This window comes from Camponotus floridanus, unplaced genomic scaffold (genome assembly GCF_003227725.1).
Source record: "Camponotus floridanus strain SB8 unplaced genomic scaffold, Cflo_v7.5 scaffold1, whole genome shotgun sequence".
Lineage (NCBI taxonomy): Eukaryota > Metazoa > Arthropoda > Insecta > Hymenoptera > Formicidae > Camponotus > Camponotus floridanus.
In genome coordinates this window covers 7581195-7609181 of record NW_020229214.1, presented here as the reverse complement: position 1 = coordinate 7609181, position 27987 = coordinate 7581195, and the positions used below count along the sequence as shown (strand labels likewise).

Here is a 27987-nt window from a genome sequence, read left to right as displayed (position 1 = left end):
CCGCGCCGCTGCTCCCGCATTCACGCGGAGAACGTCGTAGCGCGCGCATCCGTCCGACGAGCAGCCCTCGGTTGCGGTTCCAGCCGCTCACCAGACGAACGGATCGCGCCGCCGAAGCCTCGAGAAGATCGATAGCTGCGTGTGACAGCGACTCGTGCGTGCGTGCGTGCGTGCGTGCGTACGCGTTTGCGAGGTTCTGCGGTCGCGCGATTGGCGACTCCGCAAACTCCGTGGGTGCGGGCTATCGATCCCCCGCGCTCTGTCCCGCTTTCTCGCGCGTTCATTGGCGCCTACGTCGCCGTCGCCGCTGCATCGTGCGGTATACAGTGTGCATTGTGCCTTAATATACGACAGTCCTGTGATCCCGCGCGCCGGAGGCCACCGGGGAGAGCTTTTCCTCCTTCCCCTCCGCTCGAACGGTGAGTAACAGCGCGATTGCACGTACAATCTGTCGTCCCCTTCCTTCCTTCCCCCCCCTCCGCCCCTCTTTGTTTTTCATTCCCATCGCTAATTTTTCCGTCCCGGTATCACGCGTCCCTGGTACGAGCCGGTGCACGTGCACGTCGAGCCGGCGCTCCGTTCCATCTGGCGTGCTCTTCGATTGCATCGCGACCGGATCCTCTCATCTTGCGTAGGGGTCATCCCGCGCGCGGCTACTCGAGATAACGATGAGCGCGATGAGCTCCCGAGAGATTTTCAGACGCGATCGAGGCGAGTGATGTAGCCTTCGTGGAATGTGGAACTTCGCCTCGATCGACGAAGGCCTCTCGAGATAGCTCCAAGGAAGATACCGTAAGAATCGATTAATTTTCAATAAGAAAAAGAGAGAGAGCCGCGCGTATAATATTGATAAATGTATTCGCTGTATTTTTCACATCAAAATTCTTGACATTTAATTCTCGCGGCGATATCGCACGGTTCCCTCTTGCGATTTCTCAATGTCGCATGTGAAAAATAAAACGGGCTTTTTTTTATCGTGTTTCATGGCGATAAACCTCTCTAATGAGCGATGTTAATATTAATAAGTTTGACGCATTGATTTTATAGCGACAAGATTAGCCGTTATAAGATTTATAGAAATGGCGGGTATATATCTTTCTTTCTTTCTCTCTCTCTCTCTCTCTCTCTCTCTCTCTTTCTCTTAATGCCAATTCTGATCGATATCGACTGCGATTACGTGGAATCATTTGCGCGTTAAAAGGTCGATCGAATCGAGCGAGATGATTATATAGAAGTGACATTTGCGCGAACGAGTGTTATTCGGGAAAATAAACGATAATATATCATGCAAGATGACATATGCTAAAAAATCTTAAAGATTGAAAATAGAGCTAAAAGAGAGAGCGCGATGATTTATCAATAATCTTTCGGCGATGACTTATTAATAAAAGTAATGGAACTGATATGTGCGGAAATGAATAATTTTTTCAACAGCAACTTTGATAAAGATATCGTGATATTGTATCGTGCGATGCGCGATACAAGATGACGCAAATCTTAACGGATTGTTATGATATTGTCATTGGTGCTCAATGTCCGATGCAGAAGCGGATTTGCAATCACTTTTAGATTACGTATGCGCTTGAAGAGAGAGTAGAATAACTGTATTTTGACAGAGTTTAATATGATTAGCATATATTAACGTATAACTGTTTCTGAAATACCATATGTGTGCATGAATATTAAAAAACGATGCTATTTAACATCGATCGAGTCGTTCATTAAGGTATCGAAACTTAATATTCTTTTGTAATTATTCTTGTAATTACATTCCATAACATAATCGGTGATCAAATGCATGGATGCGATTAATCTCTTTAGCAGTCAGTATCCCAGGCCAACTTAAAAAAATGCTTCAAAGTCCATATTGTCTCTGATAATAACTTTAATGAATACGATATTTTTATTCCAGTTTATTATTAGCTTAGAGAAATATGCAATGCATTTTTATTACTATTATATTTATATTTAAGTTATATATATATTTTTTTTAAATATATTTATGTTTTTTTTATTTAAATATATTTAAATATATTTAAATATATTTAATTTAAATATATTTAAATATATTTATATAATCTTTTTATATATAACATATTGCGCATTCATAATAAGCTGATAATGTTCTTTTATTGTTAATACAATTATGTAGGTATATATGCTATATTTAAAATAATTTCTTTTTTTTCCGATTGTATAAAATTTTTTTACACAGTATATAATTTGTGGCAGAATTCAAGATAGAATTTTGTTTATTATGTAACATATCATTATGTAACATATCAAAGAGATATTTGCATATTTGTATGTATCAAATACATGAGATGTGTATCAAATATAAGAGATATGTATTATGTGATATGTATTAAGTGTTATCTTTAAATGTTTCCCATTTAATAATTTTATTAAATAAATTAGTAAAATTCTTTCTTTAATTTTGTCGTAAAATGTAGTCTAAACAAAATGAACTAAAGTGATTTTTAATTTGCGAAGCATTTAAATGTAATTAATTGATTGATACAACGCTGACATTATATCGAAAATTCGTCAACAGTTTGTATTATTTCGATATTAATTTTATTTCAACATTTATTTTAACATTTAGTTTTCAATGTTAATTTGGCGATTACATCAACTATATATTTTTAGATAAGAATCACACCGATTAAGAATTACGCCTGTTATATCCAAACAAGTTTTTAACTCAAACTTCATTTGTATAAAAATTACTTATTCCTTATGCATGAATTTTTTTACGAGGAAACATTATCTCGCGCGTACAAAGATCTAACTGCGGTTAAAAGAGAGACCAGATTTCAGATTAGAAAAGGATATTTACGCCGCATATGGCACACTATATAATTTCCTTTTCCGACAAATAAAACGAATTAAAATTCTCGACATACTTTAATAAGTCTTCTCGATCGTGATTTTCAAACATTTATGCATGTTATATAGTATATGAGAAGTAATTCAATTGAATTTCTCACACATTCAATTTCTCAAGATTCTGTTTTCAATTGACATCTCTCATCTAAAGATTCTTAATATTACATACCTTTCTAATGTAAGTATAAAGAGGTTCAGATAATTTAATTTGTAAATATAATTATCGATACGATAATTATAAAAATTATAAAAATTATAAAAATTATACGTGTGAAATTATAAGATAGAGAAAGATAAAGAGAGAGAAAAAAAAGATAAACAAGAATACACATATATAAATGGAAAGAAATTATAATATAATGTTATCAAAATTTAAAGAATTCTAAAGTACACAATTAGAAATATATTATAATTTAACATATAATGTAAAACTTTTCTCCATTTTTATACAATTGCATGCATTCGTTTATGCATTACTATGTAATAATTGGAAACATCTTTTCTTACAAATTTTTTCGCAAATATATATACTTGGCTAATATAAAGATAGATCCATTGAACTCGTTACAATGCGCCGTAACCTGCGATGCAACTGTGCCTCATTCAGTAATATAGGACAAAAGGCATTAAACGCGAAACCGGCCGCGGTTTAGATAATAAGCCACACGCTGCGTGAGGTCACGGATACGTGTACGTGCATATGTTAATAATCTATAAAGAGTCACGCGCTTCTTTATCTTGGGAGACCCAAGAGAGGCTCTCGCGGATCTCGAGATCTCGTTTAATGCAATTAAATAGCGCGCTGCGTATAATTGCAGATCTCACGTTACGTCGCTTTAATGAATAAAAGAGATAATTAATGATATCCGCAATGAAATATCACGAAATTGTGGGACGATCTTTTGCTTTCAGATATCTACCAGTCGGTGAGATTATTGAAGGATGCTGAATTCCCGTGGCGTCATCATGTCGGTCCTTTAATTTCCTTCGTCCTTCATGGACGGATATCATGTTCTTCTGACCGGCGACGCTTATACTATCGGGAAAGCTAAAGGAAACAAATACCATGGCATTCTACGACGTGGGACCAGGCGACCTCAAGGAATTGTGGGACTCGTATCTCTCTGATCCGGTAAGTGCATGTATATAAACTGACTCTTCCGATAAGAAATCGCAATGAGATTAGCTGAAAAGTTTACGGAGAAATGGTCGGAAGTCTCGTACCGCGAAGGATACGTGCAGAAAGTCTCTCGAAATTTTATTTTATTTCACTAGCATATACATTTCCGCAATTACCCGCTCGCAATCGAATTTCTTGCTTCCTATATAACGCGTGTATTCTCGAGAAAGTGCTCGTCTCCGCGAGATCGCGGACGAAAGGAAGCTGAAACTGGAATCTTAGGGACGCCTACGTTCTTTCGAGCAATTCTCCACATTATTCAAATATTTGTGTCAGATATATCGAGAGATAGTATCGATATAGCCTGCAATACGCTGTCACAATATTATTAACGAATAGCGTAATGTTATCCACGTGTGCTTTGGGTTGAAATAAAGTCAGAGTTTATCAGAGCGGGGGATTTTATTCACATTTTACAATGTTATTTTGAGAAATTTATAAGCTTCTTTTATACGAAACGTGAGGAATACTTGCATGCGTGCTACATTTGTCAAGTTTATTGGCTAAATGTCATTGGAAAATATATTTTTACGTTTCTCATAGATAACAACTATTCTTGACGTTGATACGCCATTTATTCGCGAGTTTTTAACACTGATAAAATTTTGTTTTAAAATTTAGTAAAATACAATCCAGTTTAACCGGCAAAGGGCGTATAAAATTTTATGAAAATTAATCACAATTTGAAATTGTGCAAATTTACTTTTTAATTGCATATTCCGATTGATACGCCATTTATTCGCGAGTTTTTAACACTGATAAAATTTTGTTTTAAAATTTAGTAAAATACAATCAAGTTTAACCGACAAAGGGCGTATAAAATTTTATGAAAATTAATCACAATTTGAAATTGTGCAAATTTACTTTCTAATTGCATATTCCGATTGATACGCCATTTATTCGCGAGTTTTTAACACTGATAAAATTTTGTTTTAAAATTTAGTAAAATACAATCAAGTTTAACCGACAAAGGGCGTATAAAATTTTATGAAAATTAACCGCAATCTGAAATTCCGCGAGTTTACTTTTTAATTGTATATTCTGATTGATACGCCATTTATTCGCGAGTTTTTAACAGTTGAAAAACTGATAATATTTTTTTTTAAATTTAGTAAAATACAATCATGTTTAACCGACAAAGGGCGTATAAAATTTTATGAAAATTAATCACAATTTGAAATTGCGCAAATTTACTTTTTAATCGTGTATTCTTCAATCAAACGTTATACTTTTTAATCGAGTTAATATCTCTCCGGTTGGGAGAAAGCGCATGAGACAGGCTGTATGCATAATCGAACAGTCGCATATCCGCGTATGCATCTTGCGTGTTGCCATTCATCATCGCGCTTGTGTTAATTAAGCTCAAGGAAATGAGTGAAACAAATTTACATGATAGCACGACATCGAATGGGACAAACATCACAACGTTTCGTAACATCGATAATTCTTCCGCCAGTAGACCCCCTGTCTATTTATCGCGACTCTTACATCCATCTACCATCTCGCGAATGTAACAGGACCATTTTTCATCGCTCGCAACGATAACAGTGGTTATGCATATGCGCCTTTCATTATCGCGACGTGTAATTTCTTATCCTCGATCGACGCGCAAAATGGGACACAAGCGCGATTTCCCTTGACCCTTTTGAGTCAGAATTTTCTGCGGGAGTAGTCAATCGACGACAAATCAATCACTTTCTCATTAACGGAATTACGCCAGGTTTCTAGAAACGTTAATCACGCTCTCGCAAACGAATCTACGTTTCACGCCGGCAATAAACATCAATGCGCGCGATACGTTTCGCGCGCTGTTGCGTTTTGCACGTCGGACTTATTATTAGTCATTGTTCCTCTTATCGCCTGTCGCTTCGTGTGTTTGCAGATAGTAATTTCTCGAGTCCTCGAAGAAAACGCCGGTATTTTTATTATTTCCTAGAAGGCCGGAGAGCGCGAGAGATGTATACGTTCGATCCCATTGGGACTTCAATTGTCGTTTGCGATATAAATATGATCCGTCTCCGAAGTTAATTGATCGGCTCGATTATCTCTCGTCGAGAACTTGCGCAACAACATTGTTATTTTCCAGAATGCACATTCGAACGTCGTCACATGTGCAGCGGCGCAGTACAGTTGTCACTCGCAAACACGACGGTAGATCGTCACGAGTTACCGTTGTTCGACAAAATATATAATGCTACGACAAATGCCGGAGAAGACTATTGTATTTGAGCGGTTAAGCATTACTGTGCCACTTTACACACCTGTACAAATATCGTGTCCCTCTTTATGAACCGATCAATGGTTTGCCCGCATATTTAACTCTTGATACGCTAAACTTGAAGTGTATTTTTGAAGACTCGAGCTTCCTTCTTTTGGACTTTATGCCGCATTTCAGATTCGAGATTCGTCTCTCGGAAAATTCCCAGAACCGTGTCAGATTCCTGAAAATGTCGTAATTGATATCATTGCCGATGTGTTAATGTATTTTTTCGTGATAAAATTTCTTCACTTCTTCACAGCGTGACAAAATATAGTATTTAATATAATAGATAATAAATTATGCTCAGAGAGTAGATTACTGATAAAAGCTCAACGAAAATATTTGCTGAATTTCTTGGGAGGTATTTTCTAGTTTGTGCATCTGTAATATCCAGAATATATAATTTCGTGTACACTCTCGTTAATGGATAATTGCATCTCTGTTTATCACTTGTAATTTATCGACCCTCAACCGCGCAACTTATCGCATATTTATCGCGATTCTCCGCTTTCCATATGACTCACAAACTGAGCCAACAATAATTTCGTTACGAGACATTTATAACTGAGCGTCTTTGTTTGTTTTATATCTTTTTAATGCATAATTATACACTTATTATTTACGAAATGCAGCTTGCATAACTTGAGAATTGATTGGAACAAGAGATTCATTAAGCATATGCACAAATTTATTTTTTTCAATAAAAAAAATTTTAATCTATTTTCGACATAAATGTAAAAAAAATCATATTATTTATTTATATATACGCAACAATTATTAAAGTTGATTCTTCGTACGAATTTTCAAGCTGTATTATTTTAGTAGTATAAGTTATTAATATGTATCCATACGATAGCTCCGGTTATCGTAATAGAAATTGAAAGGCGAATCGACGCATGCATGTCAATGCTGTCTCATCATATTTGGAAGGTCAATCCCCTTTAACATCGCGCGCGAAGCCAAATACGTTCAGCCAATAAAATCGTTTAAGCCAACGTGCATTCGTTAAAGAAAATCTCTATTCCAATCTAAATGCAAAAACGACGAGGAGATGATAAACTGCGCATTAACGCGAGGAAAGGACGTTTCGACGAGCATTCGAAAACCTGCTCGTAATGAATATTCCAATTATGGAATCGCCGCCGGCAAAAATATCGATTTTCCGCTTAGCTTTCGTCTCGTTAAAAATGACGATTTACCGGGGCGATGAATGTTTTGCTGCGAGATTGATCGAGCACCATTAACGATATCAAGCGAGCGATAAAGCAAGAGCGCGAGGAAACGCGTGTCGATTTATCCACATCGATGCATCGATCGATCGATGGGGATTCGAAAACTTTGCGTAGTCGAGAGACCGAAAAATCGAGTCGCGTTGCAGAATTTTTTTTTGTCCTCATAGCGAAATGAATGGGCAACTCGATATTTTTGCGCATTATTTTTTTTCTCGCTTATTACAGAAGAAACACAGCTGTAATTAATTCGCTATCTGTCTTGTTATGTTAAAACCACTTGTTCCGATAAGCGTTATTATCTTGACAATGTATGCGTTGCATTCTCCCCGAAGGCCCGTGTATATTTGTCTATTTTTAACTTTTTATTTATACGAAAGATTTGAATTCACTCTGTTTTAAGGATTAAAATTCACATTTTTATAATCCCATAATATTTATCATATTTATATTCACTTGATTACAAAAATTGGCGTTTAAGAGAATTTCACAGCTGGAGCTTTTATATTTTTTGTTGGAAATGTAGGACAAGTACGGCAACCTTGCTATGGTATTTGTAATTGTGTCTAGGCTCGTATACATCGCGTTTTTATCGTGAGCAATATAAAGCAATTTTCCTCACTCATTTCTCGTGCTTGCGCAGGTGCCACTGACGCAAATGTGTTGATAGCAGTCCTCGCATTATAAATTCGAGAACGTGGTATTCATTTGAATATTTTTTCAGCCGCTCGCGATTTTATTTCGAAAGAAATTCAAAACATTTACAAATATTAATAATATAATAATATAAAATCTTATGTAGATATACAACATCGTAAATGAATTAACAGATATTGTGCGAAAGCCTTTTGGAAAGCTCAGACAATCGTCACGCTCTGGTAAAAAAATTTTCCTTCGAAAGAGCTAATGTTCCAGATAAAAGTGAAATCTTGCATTCTTGCTTTTTATTCACGAATTATATGACATTAGTGTCTCATCTGACAATTGTTTTCTCAGCGTGTCATTAATATAAAGATTGAATAACAAAAGGCCTTCTGGTGAGAAAGTTTTCGTTTCAATCTGTCTGGAAGGGAAAGCGCGAACGTGTTAAAACAATGTTAACTTTCCTAATATAAATATCGATTATCTTTGATGAAAACTGTCGACGACAAATTGGTAGCGAAAACAAACAGGCAGAGCAAAAGCATCATCTCAACATTAATTATATCTTGGTCTTACGATCACTTATCGATCTTATGTTATTATTTTCTCATGATGTCAATGTTTTTCTCATCCTGAGTTAGTTCAGACCTACTACAGAACTAAACTAATAAAGTATAATTTGTTGAAAAAAATTAATAGGATTTTAATAGAAAAGTAAATGATTATTTTGATGTGGTAACAAAATTTATTTAGTAATCGTCTTCTTGAGAGTTTCATAATCATTATCAGCTAAAGACGTAGTATTGTAATAGTGATTACATATCTAATCTAATTAGGATAAAGAGATAAGGATAACCATAGTTTTACAGTAAAACATCCATAATAATCACCATAGAAATACCTTCTCTGAGAAAAGTCGTGGTTGGCTGCCTTCTAATTTAATACCGGAAGTGTGAATATATATGTCGAGATTCCAACCGGAAACAGCCACAAAGAATAGAAGACCGAAGACAATAGTGATAGAGCAATATTGTGACATTCTTTCTTCTACATATGGCAAATGTTATGTAAAAGCGAATAACTAGGGAACGAGACCGCACATTTAAATATTATAATGCCTGAAGAGTCCTAAATAAAAACAAAGAGAAAACTCGGATAACTTTTTTAAAATTTTTTTAAGGTGTAAAACTATTTTACACCTCGTTACCCGTCGTTTATATCTTTGAATAATTTCTCAACAATCGCGTAGTCCTTTTCGTTTTTCTAAAGGAAGAGAAACAATCTGTTCTCAAGGATTTTATCTCCAAACGGAAAGTAGGAAATAACGCGATACAGATGAATCATGCGGACTTTATAACCCGATAACTCTGAACACAGGATATACAGCAAGTATCTTTCCTCTCGGAAATGGCAACACATACGTCCATGCTTTTCATTTAATGATACTAGTCGATTTCCATGAACATTTTAGTCTGAAACTGACCGACAATATTTCTATTGTATTACATATTTATTAATACAATTATCAGAAATTTAGTTTAATCATTCTACAAGATAATTGATTAATTATCGATTGAATGGAGTTTTGCCTGAAGCGATCATAAAAGTCGAATAGTGTCGGCTCTTTAATAGAAAGCATCGATTATTCAACCGGCCTCTCGCCTCTCTTCGACAAAAGGTTCGATTCGACCGATCTCTACGAGGCAACTTTCTATCTCAAACAAACACACGCCGAAATAGAATTCCGCCAGACGAGCTTTCCGCCTGGGCGAGCGGAACTCCTCGGCTCTTCCCTCGATTCGTGACATCGTCGTCAAAATGGACGCTCTTGAAAGACATCAATTACTCGGCGATCGCTCATTTTCTAGCGGCACATTTCCTTATCGCCGAGCACGGCACGATTCCGCACGACCATGGCACGAAAATAATTATTGTTTTTCCTGACTTCCCGTTTATTTGCACGCTTCGCTTCTCCTTAAGTTGCGGCGCGACTTAAACCGGGATAGGAAGGCATCATCGGAAGAATTCGCGAGTTCGCTATAGCGTGACCTTTCGAGACGAATCCTCCGGGTAAGAGGATGTCTTCGGTCGAGACGTGAAAGTCCCGAGTGATTTTCTGGAGACGCTTTTTCTTCACGCTACGACAACGCCTTTTTCTTTTTCCTCTAATTGCGTCGATCTTAAAAACAGCACGCCACCGGATTCAGCATTCTAGACTCGCGTCGTTGCATTTATAAGCATCCTCATAAATTTTTCGACAGTTTCGTCGATGTTTATGACTGTACAACTTGAAAAGAAAATCTTGTTCTCTCTTTTGGAAAAAGAAGTTTAACCTAATAAATGCGCATAATCGTGATCGAGTCGCTCGTCTGAATTCGTCGAATGTATCGATCGATTCAGATTGCGGCTACATGGATAAAAAATAAAAACTCGGCGCAGAATATTGTTACGTTCTTACCATTTCTGGCGTATCGTCTGTTCGCAAAACACCGTTAGCTGCGGGATTCCACCTTTGTACATGCGTAACCGTAAACTTTTTCTTCCGCGCACGCTTGCGCATGGAACTATTCTCTCTCTGTAACGCACGTGATGCTACCACAAATTACGGGTGTAGTTTCGTTAAAAGGAAACGCATCCTCCGTGAAATCATTGAATCTAATAAAATTAAATATTTTCAGGGACATTAATTAACGCATTTTGATTGAATAACAGCTAATATAACACACAGTTAACCATAAAAATAAATATTAAAGAGATTGTAGTAAGATTTCGATGAAGGAAAGTCTCTACTAAATTATAATAATTTTATCGACAAAACCAAGTCATCTTTTAATCATTTTTTTCTTATAAGACAGATACTTTTTTAATTCACTTTTTTTTCTATTGACGTCAACAAAATATCGAAGGCCATCCTTTCTTTTGGTCACTAATATGTTTGTACATAACGTGAGAATATGTAAAAATAAAAAAGATTAATGTCATATAAAATTATACACATCATATGAAATTATACAACCTTTAGTTTTGTAAACAAATTGCGTCATGCGCGCGCGATTCGTGGATAAGAAATGCAATTTGGCAAGAATGTCACATTAATGTGACAAACTTGCCAAATTGCATTTCTTATCCACGAATAAATACGTTCTTCGAGAATAAAATACATGCTTACAGGACACAATGCTGTCAGTATAATAACATAATCTACGAGAAAGGGATTTTACATAATATTTACATTCGGATAGATTACTTCGCAGTCTCGCACATTCAACCGCTATATTATAACTGTCACAAGCTGTCACCGCTTAGTCAACTGGATGCAAAGGATTGCCAATCTTGCCATAGTTGCGGGCACGAAACCGTTATTGTTACCATCGTTGACGCTTGTATTTTATGAATAAACGTAATAAAAATTCCTTATAATCCATCGCATGTCTATCCGTAGATTAAAAAGAATTTTTAGAAAAAAGAAATAATTTTTAGAAAAAATAATAAAATTTCTTGATCGAATATACAAAGTATAACGTAACAGTTACATCGCGATTCGCGATATAACAAGGAAGAAATTCTGCCGACCTTAAATAATTCAGCACGATTGCAAATTCGTGCCAGAGCGAACTGTTTTCGTCTCAAACGACAGATGCTCGCTTATCCGTCTTATTATCAGCGATTGATCGGCATCACAACGAGATTTCGACGACAGATCGCAGATAATATTCGCTCAAGAATAAATTACACTGATTAAAACTCGTATTTACGTGCGAGTTTCAGAGGCTCTTTCAAAGAACTAACTTTTTGGAGTACAATATTGGGCATTTCAGATTCTGTTTATTGTATAAAATAAGATAAATCTTTTTTAATAATAACTTAGGAGATATTCTTGCTCATAGATATCGAGCAATGATATCGATTGATGCAATATAATCTCTCTCATTTTTTTTGCGATCAATGATTCACCGAAGAGCCATATTTTTAGTAGATTATCGTGAAAATTTCATCACGTACATACCATACACATCGAGAGATTTGAGGAAACCATCTAATTTTTCTACCGTTATCGTGGTATCGTTTTTAAAGGAACAAGATAAAAGATTACAGTGACCCTCGATAGTCGATTGTACATTCACGTACAAAGTGACGTTTCTTCTGATGGATTTAGATACTTGAATTTTCCAAATATATTATATGCACATATAAATATATATAAAGAACATATATAAAAACATGAGTTATATTATGAATAATATTAAAAAAAATAGAGTAACTAGAGAGAAAAAACTCTGGATTTTTTTCTTTCACATTTCGAGGTCATTATCTCTATTAATGAAGTCTTGTTAATCCAGTAAGTGAGTCTAACGACCAGGAATCTTTTCCGGATCGTTGGCATTCCTATGTTGTAAGGGTGCTACGAACAGCTCTCAGGTGTGCGATTGCATTCTGCCGCACGATGGTTCTCGATTTCACCTATGTAGGTCTCGCCGATACCGTCATATCGTACGTTATTTCAGGCGGTGACACTCCTCTCTGCTTCCCGCGGTCTTTAACCAGGTTCGTGACTGCGAGCTGAATTCGTGTTAGTGACACACCTTATCAAGATATCCTTGAAAACCTTTCTGAAAATTACGATAGATAGACATTAATTTATTTGCTAATAATTTTCGAGATTCTTAGAGCTACATCGAAAAGCGTAAAAACTCTGAATGACTAAGAGACATTTGAAAAAAAAAAATTAGTATTGGTTCTCTAGCTTTTTTACACAGCTTCTTAGACACCTGTGCCGAGAATAATAAATAGCTCTTTTTCACCTTATGTTTGATTTAGCTCCCTGCTTCGGATAAATTCGTCGTTAAGCTTCAATAGCGGATCTTATCCTAAAATCAAACATACTCATCTCGCTGACCTTCTCGCATAACCGATGACGCAAGTGACCGGTTTCTGGACTCCTCCAACTTCCTTCGAACTCCGCTGGCGCGCATTTATAAGACGCGTGCGATTACGCGTCCACAGGTATACGATGGCGATAAAGTGAAACCGTGGCCCTCGCAAGCCAGTCGTACTGAATAGTTACGTTCGCCGCGTGATAAGCTCTTATCAATTGTACGTGTCCACCATCGCGTTGTTTCTTCTTTCGCCATGCAATTCTCTTTCGTCGTCCTCTTTTTTCGAACCGTCTATAAAACTACTCGCTTTTGTCTGACCTGAATTGATAATAGCGTAGTATCTCTTACTCGATATTACGGATTAGTTCCTCGCCTGAGTCTTATCTCTTCACTGACCATGGCGACTAGTTGATGGAACACTGCAACTTTTGATTATTCGAATTAATTAAATTTCGTCGGCACTCTTTGCCCCGGGGTATCCCATTAATTTCAATGTTGTAGATTACGACCGCCGATAAACTCGCTTGAAACAAGAGAGGATTCCTTCTACAAGCTACAATATCATACTTTTATAAAGAGTATAAGAATATTATTTTATCCTCCTTCTCTTATTTAGAATAGAAGATTACGTTTTAGTTAAGGATGTTTCGTACCTATTTTCAGAATATTGAGAATTTAATGAAAATTGTACAGAATGTCCTTACATATGTTTAGAATCTTCAGTAGAATTTTTAAATCGATTCACTAAAGCGTTCACAAGTTATAAGGATTTTTATTTGCATCGAATTAACATGTGTTCTTATGGGAAACATATAACCACGTCGATTCAAATGACAAAAACACATGGAAATAATATTCAGAATTTGTTTAAAATTTGCAAAAGTTTAAGTACAGAGGAAATATTTGGTCAAATAATATTATACAAGTACTACCTGGTTAAAAAGATATTAAATATAATTCAATGAAGTTAGCCATGTATCTGTCACAAGGCGAAATTCTCTGCCAAAAGTTAATCATTTCAATTAACAAAATTCGGAATATTTCATAAAAACGCAATAAATATTAAAAAATACATCTCTGCACTGTAGCTGAGATCAAATTGTAATATTCCACGCAATTTTTCATACTCAAAATACATTAAAAATGGATATATTCGTCAATATTGATTTTTAACTACTTTTTGCTGGGATTGTACATACAAAGTATCCTTAAATTGTATTTGTTGGCGTTGTGTTTAATGAATAATAGCACAACAAATGTTATTACGTTAATTTGATGCTACGAGACTCGCAATGTATGACTCATTTTGAAGTCGACCAAAGTTCGTTGCTTGCGTCGAATTTGCAAAAAAAATTTGCATATCTTTATCTGAAGATAAAGAATAGAGCGAACAAGGAAAAGTCGATCGGATCAAATACTATTATTGCGATAATAGAAATCAATTAATTCACGCCTTTGATATGTAATATTATATAATAAGCTGTTGATCTGAATATTACATAGTTATAACTTACTAATTAATTGATTAAATTAATTAATTAGCCATATAAAATTATTTTAATTCAGAATTTGAGACACGTACAAACGATTTCAAATTTATAAATGTTTTGTATACGATGTATTTCAAGTATATTCCACGAGTTATCGCTTGTTTATGTGTGCTCGAGATTAGAGACGTATTCAAAATTGAATGAGATCAATGTTGATTCAACGGTTGCTTTCAAGCTCAAAGGCAATCGCAAAGAGACTTTGATACGAAATATCATTCAATGAGTTTATTGCTTTCGAAAAAACACTTTGAAATTATTACAAATTTCAAATTTAAATTCGACAAATTTAATGCAGTTTGTACGTTTTTTCGCAATTAAAGATATTAAAATTTTTAATCTATTTAATTTCTGCATGGCTTCTTATATTATAAGCAGCGACAGCAATAATCGGGATTCGCCTATTGGGTCTTTTGGCTCTATCGAGAGTATTACATCGTCCAATAGCCATTCGTTGCCTTTATTGACCTCTCGGATTTGAATACTAATCGATGGAGTGTTATATCTCGAGGCCAGTACAGATATACAGAAGGAAATGGTCCTCTCTGCATTCGATTCGAATTATCGTCGATTGATTGCTCCATTATTGAGCACAGAGGCAGAAAGCAATAAGTTCGTCGAGCGATATTTCATATCAAATTATAAATATATTTAACGCAATTGTGTAATAAGACATCATTTATTTATAAGCAACGTGTTATTTACAAAATGGAGAATAATTCCTACATCTCGTTTTCTTTCAAAATTATTTTCTATCGTGAATAAAGTGAATAAAGTTTAAAGCAAATATTAATGATTATATTGCAAGCACGCAGTCAAATATACATATATATGAAAGTTTTTCGTTCGATTTGCGACTCGCCGAGAACTACCTGTTGATCCACGAACAAAACGTTCGCGACGGATAAATTATTGTCCGTCTACCTGAAAGTCGAGTGGAGACGGAGTGTGTGAATAATTTTGAGACGCACGTGAAAACACGTACAAATTTCTGAGAACAGGCAAAGTATATAGTTTACTAAGCGTCAATTTCACGTTTACGAAGCAAAAGCATTCGCCATTCATAGGCATAGTTTATCCTTTCATTCATCGTTTTTGCATTTGAAAAGATTGTCAACCATAAAAATAATATGGAATAAAATTAAATTTTAATACACGTGTAATGTAATTCTTTACGTTTCTACCCTACTCTTAATTTTAATCTCATTTATTGAAATATTAAAATTAACCGAATAAATGCCGAAATAATTACAACTGCGTTTGTCTTCAATCCGATATTTAACAAAGTCGCTTATATATTTTGTATTACGTTTTAAGATTTAATTTCGCGACGATTTCTGGAAGGAAGCATCACTGGATACGCCATTGATGAGCCATTGATCGCCATCGTCTGACTAAATGATTGTAGTAGTGTGTATAACTTTTCAAAATAAACATAGATCGTATTATTCAGATTATGTTATTCGATCTTATCGCTGTTTCGATCAAGCGTAAATGGTTCAGCGTTTTGAACGTCGTCTCGACAAGGCTTTCTAGAGTTTCTCGACTTTCCTGAGAAGGTTCACGGCTACGGTAGTACTTGTTAAGAAGGGATCTGGTTTTGAAACGAGTTGTATGGCAATATAGTCCCGGACAGAGAGAAAGAGAGAGAGAGAGAGAGAGAGAGAGAGAGAGAGAGAGAGAAAGAGAAAGAGAGGGACCTGTCGTCGTCGCCGGCGTCATCGCTAACCATGGTGGGGAGTAAACCAAGTGACGGGATGGTTCGGATGGAACTCGAGGACATTCACCTTTTTTCGTGACTTCGACGAGGCCGGTAAACGCTGATGTATCTTCCCTTGCTAGAATCCTGAAAGACTGACCTATTCTATAATGGAGAAATTCTGCAGCTCCTTTGAAAATAGGGATTTTCACGGATAATCCGGTATTTTCGAAAGATATACAATTTTTTATTTCATCTTAAATTGCTTTTAGAAATAAAATTATGTAGTTTAAAAATGATCTAGCAATATAATGAAGTATATTTTATTAATTACATTAATTAAATTCTCCCTACAAGGAATTAAACAAAATATCTCATTAATTAATGTTCTTTCCGAATAAATACACCCATAATATGATACACTACATACATATATTTGTGAGAAAGATAATTAGCAAATTGCTACTTTTCTGACGAAAAATAATAATGAGAAAAATTGATGTCTTCACGTGGAGCAATAAATATTTATGCGATAGCCTGAAAACATTTTATCAGCACTAGAGAGAATTTCTTTTGCATTCAGACAAGATAATTAACATCAATTCGCGCGAATTAATTTGTTAATGATTAATTTGTTAATGATTAAATCGATTTAATCAATGATTCTCTTTATGTATGTGCGGTATCGATTAGCATACGAGTAAATATTATCAATCGAAAATATTCGAAAACAATCGTGAATCCATCGCGAAAAAAATAGCCAAACATGACGGAGTAATTTTGCTCGCGTGTAGTAAGTGTCGGGGAAATATTTGTTCTCGTCTTATTGATATTCCGTACGGTTAGGTTTCGGTTACGATCGCATTAGCGTAATTAGATATTCGACTGAGCGTGCGTTGACCTTCCCACAGTGTCTTCGCATATACCGCAGATACGATTTTCTGCCTGCGCGAGGTTTTCCGGCGATATAAGCGGCTTTACGATTGCGAATCAGGTTGTTTTACAGGTGCGATATAGCGGAGTCGCGCTGCGTCGTCACGCAAGAATTATAACAGCGTATAACAAAAATTCAGGTCACCCTCTTTTTACATTCGCGCCTTCGTCAGTGATTCAATTTATTCCAGACTGTTATCGCATTTTATTGGAAATTTATGCCCCTATTCGTGAGACGATAACGCGAAACGATATGTCGAATATGCAACTGTGTCGGATATTGCTTTTTTTTTATTTTGCATCCTCTATAAATTCTCTATAATCGCCAAATTATCGAATACATCTGCATTTATAAGATTCTTAAATACGTTCTGAAAATTAAAAAATTAATTTCTCGGATGATTTATGAAGAAAAGTTTAGATTTTTTACAATCGGCTAAAAATTATAAATTCTAAAAATATTCTATTTGAATTATAATTATTTTCTTTTTGGAACGTATTTAAGGACTTCGAATACATGTTGCCAGTAAATATTTCGCGTAGAATCATATACGAGCTCGCATCGGACGACTTGGAGAAACGATTAACGCACTCGCACATGCAATATATGCGCTCTCGTGATTGTGATACATGTATGTGAATAGCGATTGCAAGTCAGGCGCGCTTAAACGCCATGGAAGAGACATAAATTTCATTTCGCGTTACATATACAATGTATATGCAGTCCTCATTCGTATGTATCGCAGCTTTTTGAAACATGGCGCGAACATGCCGCTGCAATTCTCTCCGGTGCATTACCCACGAGTGCGTCTCTGCCTGCAATGCATCGGCGCACAATTGCTTTCCGACCCGTGCATCAAAGTTTGGTATCGAATCGACGAGTGGAAAGGTCAGTTCTTTCAATACTCGGCATAACTTTGCATCCACGCCGTCTTTATCACGGATATTACTTCTCACAGAGAGAGATATTACGAATATTATGTATAGAATTTAAAAAGATCGCGCTCGTAGTATATTTATAAAGGAAACGATAGTCTTCCTGAAAGAAGGTCTTTCCCGAAAAGCGCGAATATGTACTTGACATACGTATAAAATGAAAAAAATGAAGCCAAAATGATGCGCTTTGGCTCTTAGCAGCCGATACACAGTAAAAAATTGTGCGTCCATATGTTGAAATTTTCTTGTGTTACCACGTTTTGATTAGTATTTTAATGTAAAATTAATATATGACTTATATGTTATTATTTTTATAATATTTTCATGTGTTACATTTATGTCAACTTTGTACAACTTAACACTTTGTATATGTCTCTTAGAAATGGAATATTATTTTGAGTATTTTTAACATAATCATTTTAAACAATCAATATGTCTCAAAGTCAGTTTAACATTCCAAGAAAAGTTAAAATAAATCTTGAAATAATCTTGAACTTTGACGTATAAAAATAATCAAATTTACTAAAATCAAAGGTTTCTATTACAAATAATTTAAGTTAAAATAATTATTATTACATATTAGTCCTCAACATTTCTTACGAGTTATTATAACTCTTTTTTCCTGTAATTTTTAATTAATTTATATGTTATTTTTACATTACATTTTTACATTTAAAATCACAATAACAAAAATAAATGTAAAGTATTGTGTCAATTATTTAACACTTTTTGTCAATAAGTAACATACAACGAATGAATTATTTTAACTTAAAATTTAGAGTGAACTTTCTGCATACATGTGAAAAATGTTATAATTAACATTTTATTTTTTACTGTGTACTTGTTCTATAAAAACGATTATGTTCATCAGAGCTCTTTAATCACTCGCAGTATTAATAAACGCTTGTAACAGCATGCAGAATGTAATATAATAAAGAAAGGCGCGTAATATAATAATCATACTTAAGGGAGGATCGCGATTGCGCGAAGAGCCAAGATATCGCGATTTCCTCGAGGACAGCCTCGAACGGCGAAATAAAAAATGCCGCGGTAGCGAAATAACTCGTCGTTGAAAATTGCTGAGCCCGGACCCCGCGTTCGATGCACTTCCCGTGTTGCACCGCAGTTAGTTAATACCAATCACTACGTTGCAATTCTTTCTCTCTCTCTCTCTTTCTCTCTCTCTCTCTCTCTCTCTCTCTTTCTCTCTCTTTCTCTTTGCGGACGAATTCAATCGGAATTCCTATCCCGCTGGGACTCGCAAAAGCGCCGGCTCTCTCCGCGTTGTGATTCCCAGTGGAAATACTGGGATATAAACCAGTAATGGACGCGCGGAGAGAGAATTGATGCCGCGATGGATCGGCAATTGATCACTTGGTTACGTTTAATTTATTAATACTGACAGTCCCCATTTGTATTGTCTATAGTATTCGCCGAAATTAATCGCTCGCAGATTCTCCGACACGTTGCTGTTCTCATTCGTGGAAAATTACGAAGCCAAATGACCGCTATCTTTTTATCATTTTTGTTTCTTGGAATAATAAATTAACCGAGAGATCAATGCGTTATTTGTATATTTACTTAGGATTAAATGATTCTTCGATGGATCTAGGAATCTCGAGAAGATTAAAAGACTCGTAGCAACATTGGCGGCAAAAAGTTATCGACATAAATTTATCTTCGTCAATTGCGCATTAAACATAATATACGAATGTAAGCATTCGTAGCTTCTTATCGAGGAAAACACAAGCAAAACTCCCTCGTTTGTTGATAAGTTAATACATGAAAAAAGAAGTTTATTACAGTGATTCACGTGAATAAGCAAGCGTGCATCTCTTATGTTTTGCGGAAACGTCACGGAAAATCCAAACGCGGTGTATAAACAGTAATTAACGATAAGATATTAAAATCGTGGCTCAGAAATGTCGACGAAGCAAAAAGGGGATCGTGTATCCTCTGTCTTATCCGCCAAAAACGACAACGAGAAGGACAATCCGTTACCGACGGACATTTCCGCCGGAAGTGAGACGCGAAAGGATGGAAGATAAGTGCTGGCCGTGAACGCGCCGAGTATAACGGAGTGCAGAAGGGCAAAAGGACGAAAAGGAGAGACGCGAGAAGGACGGAGGGAACGGAAAAAGGAAGAGTGTTGGTGCCGTGACCTTGCGAATCGAGTTCCGCATTGCGGATCTTTATGAGGAGAGTCGCTGTGGATGCGAGATACTTTTACAAGGCACCAATTAAATGCTTTTTTAATCGATTTTCTTTTAAATAGAGATGACATTTTAATCTCCCCCCCAAACAATCCAACAGGCTTTTCAAGAGACATTTTATCTCTGCAAATCTCTCGATCTCTTCCTACGCTGTTATTAACGCGCAACGAATTATTGCATAAGATATTACGATAATGCTGATTGATAAAGATAAACACTTTCGCGAAAAGATTGAACAATAGAAACGAGAGAATAGCGGAGGAAAGCAAAGATGACTCGAGAGTTTTAAGAGAGTTCCGGGTTGTTGGTTGCAAATAGTTCCATTCTAACTAATTATCCACTTGCAGAAAATTACTACATTTCCATTCAAATTAGGGGGACCCTAATGAAGAGGGTGAATAACAGGACCGGCACAGGAGCAAACGGAAGGACGAATTAAGGCGAGTTGGAAGTGAAATGCAATTGCTTCAATGATGAAGCAGGTCCTCCAATCGATCGCGATCCAAGCGAGAAAAAACGACGTTATGGAATATTATTTCAGGACAATCCACTTCGAACGTATCTCGCGCTCCTTTTAAATCAGTAAGTTATAATCATCGAGCTACTGCAAATACGCGACGTCAAACAAACGCTGTTTGAGTCATCGCAGAGTCATGCGGTTCGCTCAGCCGGAATTTTGCTTACGAGACAAACCGTGCATAACGGGGAAGTCCACTAAAGGAAGACTGCAGCGTAACGAAGACGTGCAAAACAAGCAGGAAAACGGCAGCGAAGCGAAGAGCGTCGTCGCCGTAGCTTGGTAGCAACAGCGTCGTTAGTAGAAGACGAAAGGATTCCTTCCTCCCGTCTCGACCTTGGGGATACAACATGGGTTCCGCATTGCTAGATCGCATCGCGAGGAGGATCCCCGGCGGAAGGACGCAGGTAGCCAGCCGTTGCTACCGACGGCTACCTTTGGACTATCTCGAGTAAAATGGCCGACCTTCAACTTGACCGCTCAACTCGAACCGCCCTTCCCCTTCTCGCTTGCGTATACGCGATCGCACGCGGAACACTATTCCTATATAATTTTAGAAGCGGGGTCCTTGACACGAGACGACGAGCGATGCGGCCATTGACAATTGCGGACATTTCCCTCTCTTCCCGCCCTCCTCCCTCCCCCAACCGTGTTCATTGAGTCGCGTACGTTCGCGGTGAAATTTTCCTGCGCGCAGGATCAATCCATTTTCTTGCTCTAGAATTTTTTTTCTTTGCGCGCATCACGTCGATGTCTATCACGTGTGACGACAAATTTCTCAAAAAGCGATTTTCAACGAAATAATACAGACTCGAAATACAAAGTGTGGTATACTGATGTCATAGATTTAGAATCTATTTCGCTCGATTTTATGAATCATGACTATACGTCTATTTTCATCGTTTAAACGAATAAAACATGTTTCCAAGGTGTGTTTGACGATTTATTTTTTTTTTAGAAACACGTTGCGATTATTTATTCTCTAAAAAAATATTCAAATGTGCAGAATAGTTGTTCGAAAATCATAACAATTATCCCGGTTCAACAATTCGCATAAGCTATTTATAATTCGAGAATTCAAATTTAACGGGCGTCAAGAATCTTTTCGATCCTTCAGAAAAACCTCGATCGTTTCCCGTTATTTCTCTTTTTTTCATCGTTTAAGAAACCCTTGTCATAAACGCTGATGTCAACAAAATCAACGAAACGCACGGGCATGCGCGCCCATACGTCGCGATCAGTTGATTGCCAATCAGCTAATCGAAAAAGATCACGCGCATGGCAACCGCAAAAATGTCTACGTCAGATCTCATCGACGACCAATTGTACGCGGCGCCCTTGTACGAGGTCACCGCTAAATTATGAAATTTATTGGTCCACGTCGCAAAGGGCCTAAAATTCTGCTCGCTATATAATGGGCATCGCACATGGGCACCTCAAAGTCTCGCACTTTTCGGAGTTTCGCAGTTCGCAATTAGCAATTTGCAGAAATACCGCTCTCAGAAAAAACCGCTTGCTTAATCCGCTTAGTTACGCCCCTTGTACAGTCTTCGGACTCATCACTTCGAAATTTCAGTTCTTGAAATTTTTATACACACACACACATATATATATATATACATTTCTTTATTTAATTGTGTGATGTGTAAAAATAAAACAGAAACCAAAAAAAAAAATATGTGTCGAGTAAAGTTCATTTAGCTCTTAGAAAATGGTCGTGTCCTCATCTGTAATTCGCTAATTCCCATCTCGCGACAAAACCGCTTTCACCCGCGAACAATAGTAGAATAATAAAAATTTATAAATGATCATTTTTGTTGTTTAATGTCATCATAAAATCATCTTTCTTCATAATTATTTTTCTTATAAATCTATTCTCCTTCTCTTCTTTCCCCAAAATTCTATTAAATTCTTGTTTGTATTGCAGCCGTTCATACTCAGCCAGGATGTCTTAATGAGTACCAAAGAAGAGGAATGGGGTAATAGCCTTAGGGATAGCGTGGTCCTGAGGGACCGATTAATGACAGATGCGGCTCTCGGCGGACCACGACCGATAAAATCCGAACACAGTTACAGCCTTCTGATTCACAGTCCCCCCCCGAGCCCAGCAACGCCAGGAGTTAATCCTCATACACCCAATTCGGGTTCCGGTGCGGTTGGTTCGAGCACATCGTGTACTAGTTCCTCCATCGATTTCGCCAATCTGGACCAAAAGTCTCTCGATATTCGCAGAATTGATGGTAAGATGATTAGTGCCATTTTTTTCTCCATCTTTAAACGACGTTACATTCGAAATGCAATATTTATCATTTTGCCGTATTTTTTCTCGAATCCCTCGCATTATCCCTCTTTCCTTAAGAATGCTTTCTGGAGATTATGAGAAAAAATACTCAATAGATGTTATTTCAGATATGGAAGAAGAATGCTTTCCGGCTATTTCGATAAGCGCCTCGAGCCGTGTCGAATCGTCGTCGTCGCCGTCGTCCTCTACCTCGACCGTAATCCTCAAAAGAAACAATTTAGTACCTGAAGATAACGAGTGTCCGGAAATCAAGGGCGAACCTATTAGCGCGCCGGCCAGTCCCTGCGCGCCTTGTCAACCGGGCTGCGACATGGTCGACGATAAGAGCACGATAACAATAGTGTCACCGCAGAGTCTCCACTTTGCCAAAAGTCAGCTCCCACACATAAGTGACAGCGAGGAGGATGACGAAGAGTATTATCAGGTATATTTCTGATTAAATCAATATCTTGCGTCACGTATTCAAGAGATAAAGTACTCTAAAATCACCGTTAAATCAATTCTTTCCATTTGTTATCTTTTCAACATTTGCTCTGCGTTGTAATTATTCAAATTTATCCAAACGAGGTTGTTAATATAATTTTTTAATAAATTACAAAAAATAAAGGAGGTGTGAATGAAGAATAATACTTTTTTTTTCAATTTAATCAAACTGTGGTTCAAGAGATAAAGTACTCTAAAATGTTAAGGACGTTTTGTATGTACAATCCCAGTAAAAAGTAACTGAAAATCAATATTGACGAATATATTCACTTTTGGTGTATTTTGAGTAAGAAATTGTGTGGAATATTACAATTTGTTCTTAGCAGTGCAGAGATGTATTTTTTCATATTTACTGCGTTTTTACTGAAATATTCCGAATTTTGTTAATCGAAATGATTAACTTTTAGTAGAGAATTTCGCCTTGTGACAGATACATGGCTAACTTAATTGAATTATATTTAATATCTTTTTAACCAATTAGTACTTGTATAATATTATTTGTCCAAATATTTCCTCTGTATCTAAACTACACTTTTGCAAATTTTCAACAAATTCTGAATATTATTTCCATGTGTTTTTGTCATTTGAATCAATGTGATTATACGTTTCCCATAAGAACACATGTTAATTCGGTGCAAATTAAAATCCTTATAACTTATAAACGCTTTAGTGAATCGATTTAAAAATTATACTATAGATTCTAAACATATGTAAGGACATTCCGTACAATTTTCATTAAATTCTCAATATTCTAAAAATGGGTACAAAAAAACATCCTTAAATCAATTTTATCCATTCGTTATCTCTTCAACATTTGCGCTGCCAATTTATCCAAACGAGTGTATTAATATAATTTCTTAGTAAATTATAAAAAATAAAGAAGGTGTGAATAAAGAATAATACTTCTCTTCAATTTAATCAAACTGTGCATTATTATTTAAACGATCGTTACGATGAATTCATCATCGTTATCCTCAATTATTTCCAGAACATGGAAATTGAGGAATACGGCGTAATCTGTGAAGGGAAAGAGACGACCTTACGTGCGTCGAGACAAGGGTTGCCGCCGACACCGCCCAGCAGCGCAAGCTCCGATAGCGAGGGTACCGCTTCCGCTTCCTGCTCGCCAGAACGCCGAGATTCCCAGACATCTACGCAGAATCTCAGGGGCTTACTGGCGCCGAGGCTTTACGTCACCAATGGCACCCACACCACCAGACAGCCCATTCATACGCCCCTGATTTCCTGTCAGCCGGTAAGACATCATCTTCTAAAGGAACTTGACATCGGTGACTTTGAGTGGATTGCTAAATCCATTAAGCTGGATGAATTTAGCACAATTATAATTAAGTCATAAACTATTAAAGAGAAAAAAAATCTCTTGGATATCTCGAAGAAAAAAATTCCACACTCTATATATCTTTATATTTTTATTATTGATAATATGGAAATATTTTTTGGAAGCAATAAATAATTTATGCTCGAGAGAAATTAAGGATTCATAGTAAAAAAAAAATTAATTTCTTATATTCTTATTTATATTCATCAGTGTCATCTGTCAAATAATTTTATTAAGTGACTTTGTGACGAGAAGAATGTTGTTACTTGTCAAATATTCTGTATTATGTATGTAAAAAATTATGGATTTACTTTTATGTATGTCTGTAATATTTCTAAAAATTATTCTCTGACCTAAAAACCAAGAGCTGCCTGTTTATGTAATACATGTAATATTTTAACGTATATGATCGCGTCTTGTAAACAAAGTTACCGGATCTTGATAAACAAACTCGATGCTTTTATGGATGAGTTTTACATATTTTATGTCTACTGTCGCTCACTCTACTCGCGAAATAACAATCCATTTTTTACTGTCAAATTTATTGATCCAATATACATGTGATGTGAACACTTAAGTGCGATTGGGGTTACAGAAAGGCTCGACGGGTGTGTTGACATTGACGGAAGAAGAAAAGAGAACCTTGATAGCCGAGGGATATCCAGTACCCACGAAGCTTCCTCTGACGAAACAGGAGGAGAAATCATTGAAGAAAGTACGAAGGAAAATCAAGAATAAAGTATGTAAAGGAAATATCATTTTAATATTTGAAATTATTCTGTATATTTGAAATCAAATATTGAAATTTTAAATTAAAATTGCGAATGTAGCGTGAAAGATATTGATTTATGTGGTACGTTTTGCAGATATCTGCGCAGGAATCGCGTAGGAAAAAGAAAGAGTATATGGACGGTTTGGAGAGGCGGGTCACGATGTTGACAAACGAGAATTCCTCCTACAGGGAAAGGCTGAATTCCTTGGAGGACACAAACCGTGAATTACTGAAAGAATTGCAACGTCTTCAGGCGCTGCTGCAACTACAACAATCTTAGATTTATTTGTCTTTTAACTCAAGTCTATGCTTGATATCATCGGATTTTCTTTCTGATGATTTCAGGATTTTTCGGAAGTTGATTTTAGCTCCTACGAATGTCGTAAAACATTCACGAATGTGTGCTTTTCGATAGTGTTCCGAGAGATCGAAAATTATATAAAGCCTCGAAATAGATTTTACATTTTTTCAAATCTTTCATCGCGACGCTAACACGGATTTATTCGGTTTTGCCGATTTGCTCTTCCATACAGACTATTATTCTTACAATTGTTCTTTCTTATTCAGTAAAGAGGATTCGAGAGACATTGTTGAGAACGATTTGTTGCTATTGCTAAGTCACAGATTTAAACAGAGTATATTTTTAGGGATTAGTGCAATTTCTTTACATTCCTAAAATGTCTTCCTTATATACACAATGAAGTTTTTTGCAGCGTAATCGCGACTGAAGATTTATTTCGAGCACTGCGAATCGCTTCAGTGTTTCCTGGCAACAATTTAAGGCTTTTAACACCAATTTATATGTATATTCTTATAACGGTTATATATATATATACATTATTATATCTTTTGCTAGATTATATTTTCGCCAGGAGTGCCTTTACGGACGTTATTTTCTCATTTTTCTTCCAATCGCATTGCAAATCAGAGGTCATTTAGACGGCTAATTTATTTCTCGCTATCGTACATTTAATACGAGTTCTTCTTCATTTTAATAAGGCCTAAAGAATATGCGAATTTAGTATTCAGATATTTCAACCGTGAAATGCGGATTATGAAAGTCACCGATTATTGCCTAACTGCAACGAGAAGTTTCGAAAGAAAAAACTTCTAAATGTAAATGACCGTCTGATTATTCGCTATATATACTTTGAAGACGATGATATTTTAAACCGTTTGAGACTCGAAGGAATATTCCTGGAATTCAAAATAAAAAGAGAATATATATTTAGTCCATTTTGACACGGTTTCGTCAAAGCGTTTTTTTTTTTTTTTTTGCGTTAATGTAATTATATGTGCGTATACAAGATATATAATATACGACATACTTTATAGCTATAAAAAGAGCAAAATACGATTATATTAATACTGTGACGTGAAGATAAATTCGATACTATATCGATAAAATTATTGCATTTATCATTTACTTAGAAAAGATATATCTAGTTGTACAATAAGATTATATATCATGCGGATTGTGATTTGGTGAAATCAATTCTGCGTCAAATCGACGATGTCGCTATTTTCTTAAGATATTATTCTTAATAAACGTCGATAGACGTCGGTTTGATCGGCTCTTAAAATTAATCATACGCAACGATAATTTATTTCCCGCCAATTTGAAGTGTGTAATAAAAATATTTGTAAGATATAAGTTCACGGATATACAGGGTCTTCAAAAAGTCCTGGAACACGAAAATATCTCGAAAACGATCAATTATAATGAAAAATATGTAAAGAACAAAGGTGTAGGACTAAATAAAATGTACCTAATGATGATAAGAATTTGACCTTGGATGAAATACTCAAGGTCTATGAAGATCAAGTTGATTTTTTTAAATGGAACTTCCCATTTTTTATGCATTTTTATTGCATATCCTTATTTCAGCTTATTTCAAGAGCTTTCCAAAACACTATAATTAAGTATTTTTTCATTGAGTACTTTTCGAGTTATGAGGCTTGAAATAATTTTTTAATTTTACATAAACCATAAAATATCTAGTAAAATATATATTATATTTCGATTATTTTATCTTAATACTTTTATGTACAAAATAATGAGAGAAATCAATTGGAGTAAAGAAAACACATAGTTGTTTCGAAGAAAAAATATGTAATTTGCAATTAACAATTACATATTTTTTCTTAAAAAATAATTATGTATTTTCT

The 27987-nt window shown here is 35.9% G+C and overlaps 1 protein-coding gene across 2 annotated transcripts; it reads left to right on the top strand.

Moving 5' to 3' along the window:
* The first annotated feature begins 8 nt into the window (after window positions 1–8).
* Window positions 9–27728, top strand: LOC105251313 (cyclic AMP response element-binding protein A). 2 transcript variants are annotated; one of them, XM_011258009.3, is made up of 7 exons: window positions 9–419; window positions 3802–4021; window positions 22850–23162; window positions 23332–23648; window positions 24696–24962; window positions 25642–25785; window positions 25913–27728. In XM_011258009.3, the coding sequence occupies exons 2-7, from the start codon at window positions 3956–3958 to the stop codon at window positions 26096–26098; spliced, it is 1293 nt and encodes a 430-aa protein (XP_011256311.1). In that variant the 5' UTR covers window positions 9–419; window positions 3802–3955; the 3' UTR covers window positions 26099–27728. The 2 variants fall into 2 exon arrangements, with proteins under 2 accessions (XP_011256311.1, XP_011256312.1); XM_011258010.3 differs by lacking the exon at window positions 9–419 and adding an exon at window positions 610–792.
* Window positions 27729–27987: the final 259 nt, after the last annotated feature.

Excerpts from the sequence above, each read along its gene's own strand:
- LOC105251313 (XM_011258009.3), top strand. The coding sequence starts at position 3,956 with ATGGCATTCTACGACGTGGGACCAGGCGACCTCAAGGAATTGTGGGAC. Across the intron at positions 24,963-25,641 it reads CCCTGATTTCCTGTCAGCCG|AAAGGCTCGACGGGTGTGTT; the intron begins GTAAGACATCAT and ends TTGGGGTTACAG. Across the intron at positions 25,786-25,912 it reads GAAGGAAAATCAAGAATAAA|ATATCTGCGCAGGAATCGCG; the intron begins GTATGTAAAGGA and ends TACGTTTTGCAG.